The sequence below is a fragment of the Setaria viridis genome, chromosome 5, assembly GCF_005286985.2.
Source record: "Setaria viridis chromosome 5, Setaria_viridis_v4.0, whole genome shotgun sequence".
Classification (NCBI taxonomy): Eukaryota; Viridiplantae; Streptophyta; class Magnoliopsida; order Poales; family Poaceae; genus Setaria; species Setaria viridis.
In genome coordinates this window covers 16389336-16391998 of record NC_048267.2, presented here as the reverse complement: position 1 = coordinate 16391998, position 2663 = coordinate 16389336, and the positions used below count along the sequence as shown (strand labels likewise).

At 46.6% G+C, this 2663-nt stretch overlaps 1 protein-coding gene across 1 annotated transcript; it reads left to right on the top strand.

Moving 5' to 3' along the window:
• The first annotated feature begins 308 nt into the window (after positions 1-308).
• LOC140222810 (F-box/kelch-repeat protein At3g06240-like) lies at positions 309-2394 on the top strand. Its single transcript, XM_072293941.1, has 2 exons — positions 309-367; positions 1887-2394. The coding sequence occupies exons 1-2, from the start codon at positions 309-311 to the stop codon at positions 2392-2394; spliced, it is 567 nt and encodes a 188-aa protein (XP_072150042.1).
• The last annotated feature ends 269 nt before the right edge of the window (positions 2395-2663 follow it).

Sequence of the window (2663 nt, the reverse complement as noted above, 5' to 3'; positions counted from 1 at the left end):
TATGGTTTCATGTGTACGTTTCAATCAGTTTGTTTTTTTCCATGGTTGTTCTATGATTTCATGTATATACCTTAACATACTTGTAATTATGATTTCATGTGTGTTTAAAGTAGTTGAGGTGGCAGACGATGAGACCGCAAGGTATCTAATGGAGTGGATTATTGGTGGTGATGCTAGTGGCTCCAATCTTCCCATAACGTACACTGATGAAGAGGGTACCCAGGCGGGCATGTTCCTCAACATGTCCGGTTGTGACAATGAAGAGCCCGAGCCCCAGCAAAACCTTGTCGTGGTGGAAGGTTCTAGCGATGGCAATGAAGAGCTCGAGCCCCAGCAAAACCTTACCGTGGTGGAAGGTTCCAGCGAGGTATATATAATTTTTATTGTTTTACCCCATCTATAATGTCTTATTCGTTATTACTATGTACTAATTAACGAATCTTGAACTGTTAGCCCTCTGGATCCACGAAACGTAAGAAGCCCTGAGGTCGTACAAGGGTGATGGATGGGAGGCTTGTCATCACGGAAGTCACAAAAGAGGGCAGGCCGGTTGCTCCCAAAAAAGTAGCAAAGAAGTACGTGAGTCAAATTGGGGTAATCATAAGGGACAACGTACCCATCAGCATCAAGGAATGGAAGGGTGTTGACATCGAATCATCGGACTTCTATAATTAGTTTCGGAACATGAAGCCTTCATACTCTAAAACTGGAGGGCATGTGTTAACACCAAAATTTAGAAATGCGCTCTGAAAGGAAGGAATCGACCGATGATGCAAAAAATGATGAAATCTCCTAACTAAGGCTATTTGCGAGCTGGTCGTAGAAATCAAGAATGTGTGCATGAAGAAAGAGAAAGCAAGAAAGTTAGAAGATTAAAAGAAGGAAGTCAACGCACACATGTACACGGCAAGAGTTCCAATAGTTTGGCATCCAAGGGAAGCGCACATACGAGAGGTTGTTTTATAGAATAAAATATTCTGAATATAGAGTTGGTTAGGGATAAGCTTGATTAGAGATAGAGTTGGGTTAGTTAGAGATAGAGTTTTGATTAGAAAATATTGTGTACGTGACTTGGCTTGTACGTGATTAAATGCCAATTATGTAACGTCAAAGGCCATCCACCCTATGAATATAAAGGGTCCTGGCCACTGTAATTTTTATCACACGATCAATAAACAAACATATTTACCTTTACCTTTCGCCTTCATGCCATTACCCTAGGAGTAGGAGTAATGTAGCTTCTCGACGAGTTCCTTCTAGCAAGCTGGGCTGCATCGACCTCGATCTTCGGTGAGCTGCAAGTTCCGTCACCAGGTGTTCTAGGCTTTAACCACCAAGCTCATCGCTGTGGTGAAACTGACTGGCACACCTGCGCACACCACGCGCACCGATTTGGATTCTGCACTAGAGTTAAGCAGATCTCCTAGGTCCTCATGTGCTGATGCAGGGTCCACCAACGCTAGGATTACTGCACCAAGTTTTGGTGTCAACAAAGGGCAAAAGAACTAATCCATACGCGCTCCCGGATACACAAAAGAATATGTTGTGGGAAGATGTCAAGAGATATTTCACATTTCCCGAAGGATATATTGAAAATGATGTGAAAACGTGGACGCTGAAGAAGATGGCCATACAATTCCAGTCATTCAAGAAGATGCTAGATGCCAACTACCTTATTAAGAAGGGTCAAACTCCAGATTTCGATGTATGGCCAAAGTTGAGGGACCACTAGGAGACATACAAAAGTTTTTGTCCTGTTGCCAAAATTAAGGGACTACTAGGAGGTATTTGAGGGCCTGCCTAGATGGATGGATGCCTTCACTCCTCGCTATTCTGCTGTACCCGTGCGGCGCTAAATATCAAAAGTCTTTGTCCTGTTGCTGCAGATTGGTCACTCCATCCGGCAATGGCGCAGCCCCGGAGAGTCTGTTCCATACCCCCGAAGCGCTGTATGAGATCCTGCTGCGCCTCCCGGCCAAGGACCTCTGCCGCCTCCGCGCCGTCTGCCAGACCTGGCGGTCGCTCCTCTCTGACCCGCGCTTCACCGCCGCGCACGGCGCCCGCCACCCGCTCATTGTCACCGGCTACGACACGTCTCTAAGCCACACAGAGCATCCAAACGAAGACATCATCTGTGACATCGTGGACCTCTCTGGACGTGTTGTTAAGCGGGTCCCTTCAGCGCACCTAGTAGGGAGGGTGATGTCCATTCAACCCGACCTAGTTTGCATTGGGGAAGGGATGAGAGAAGGCTACAAGTTGTGTAACCCAGTGACTGGAGATGTATATCCCTTGCCTGAAGGATTCGCAAAAGAACATGCGAATAAGCGGGACATCATCGGCTACAAGGTCTTTCTCTCCTTCGGAAAGGTTTCCTCGACAGACGAGTGCTAGGTGCTTGACAATTTATCAGACAGGAGACCTAAGCAGCTGTGTGAGGTCTTCACGCACGGTGGCAAGAATTCTCGGTGGAGGAAGAAGAAGGCCCCTGAAGATATTGTTTACCTGGACTTCTGGAAAAGCGTGGTTGTTGATGGAGTTGTGTACTTCCTCTCATATTTGCTTGACTGCATAGCTTCGTTCAACCTGGAGACAGAAGTCTGCAGCGAGGCTCTCCAAGTACCCCCAAGCAGCCTTTGGATGCTAATTCCAGCTTCAAGTAC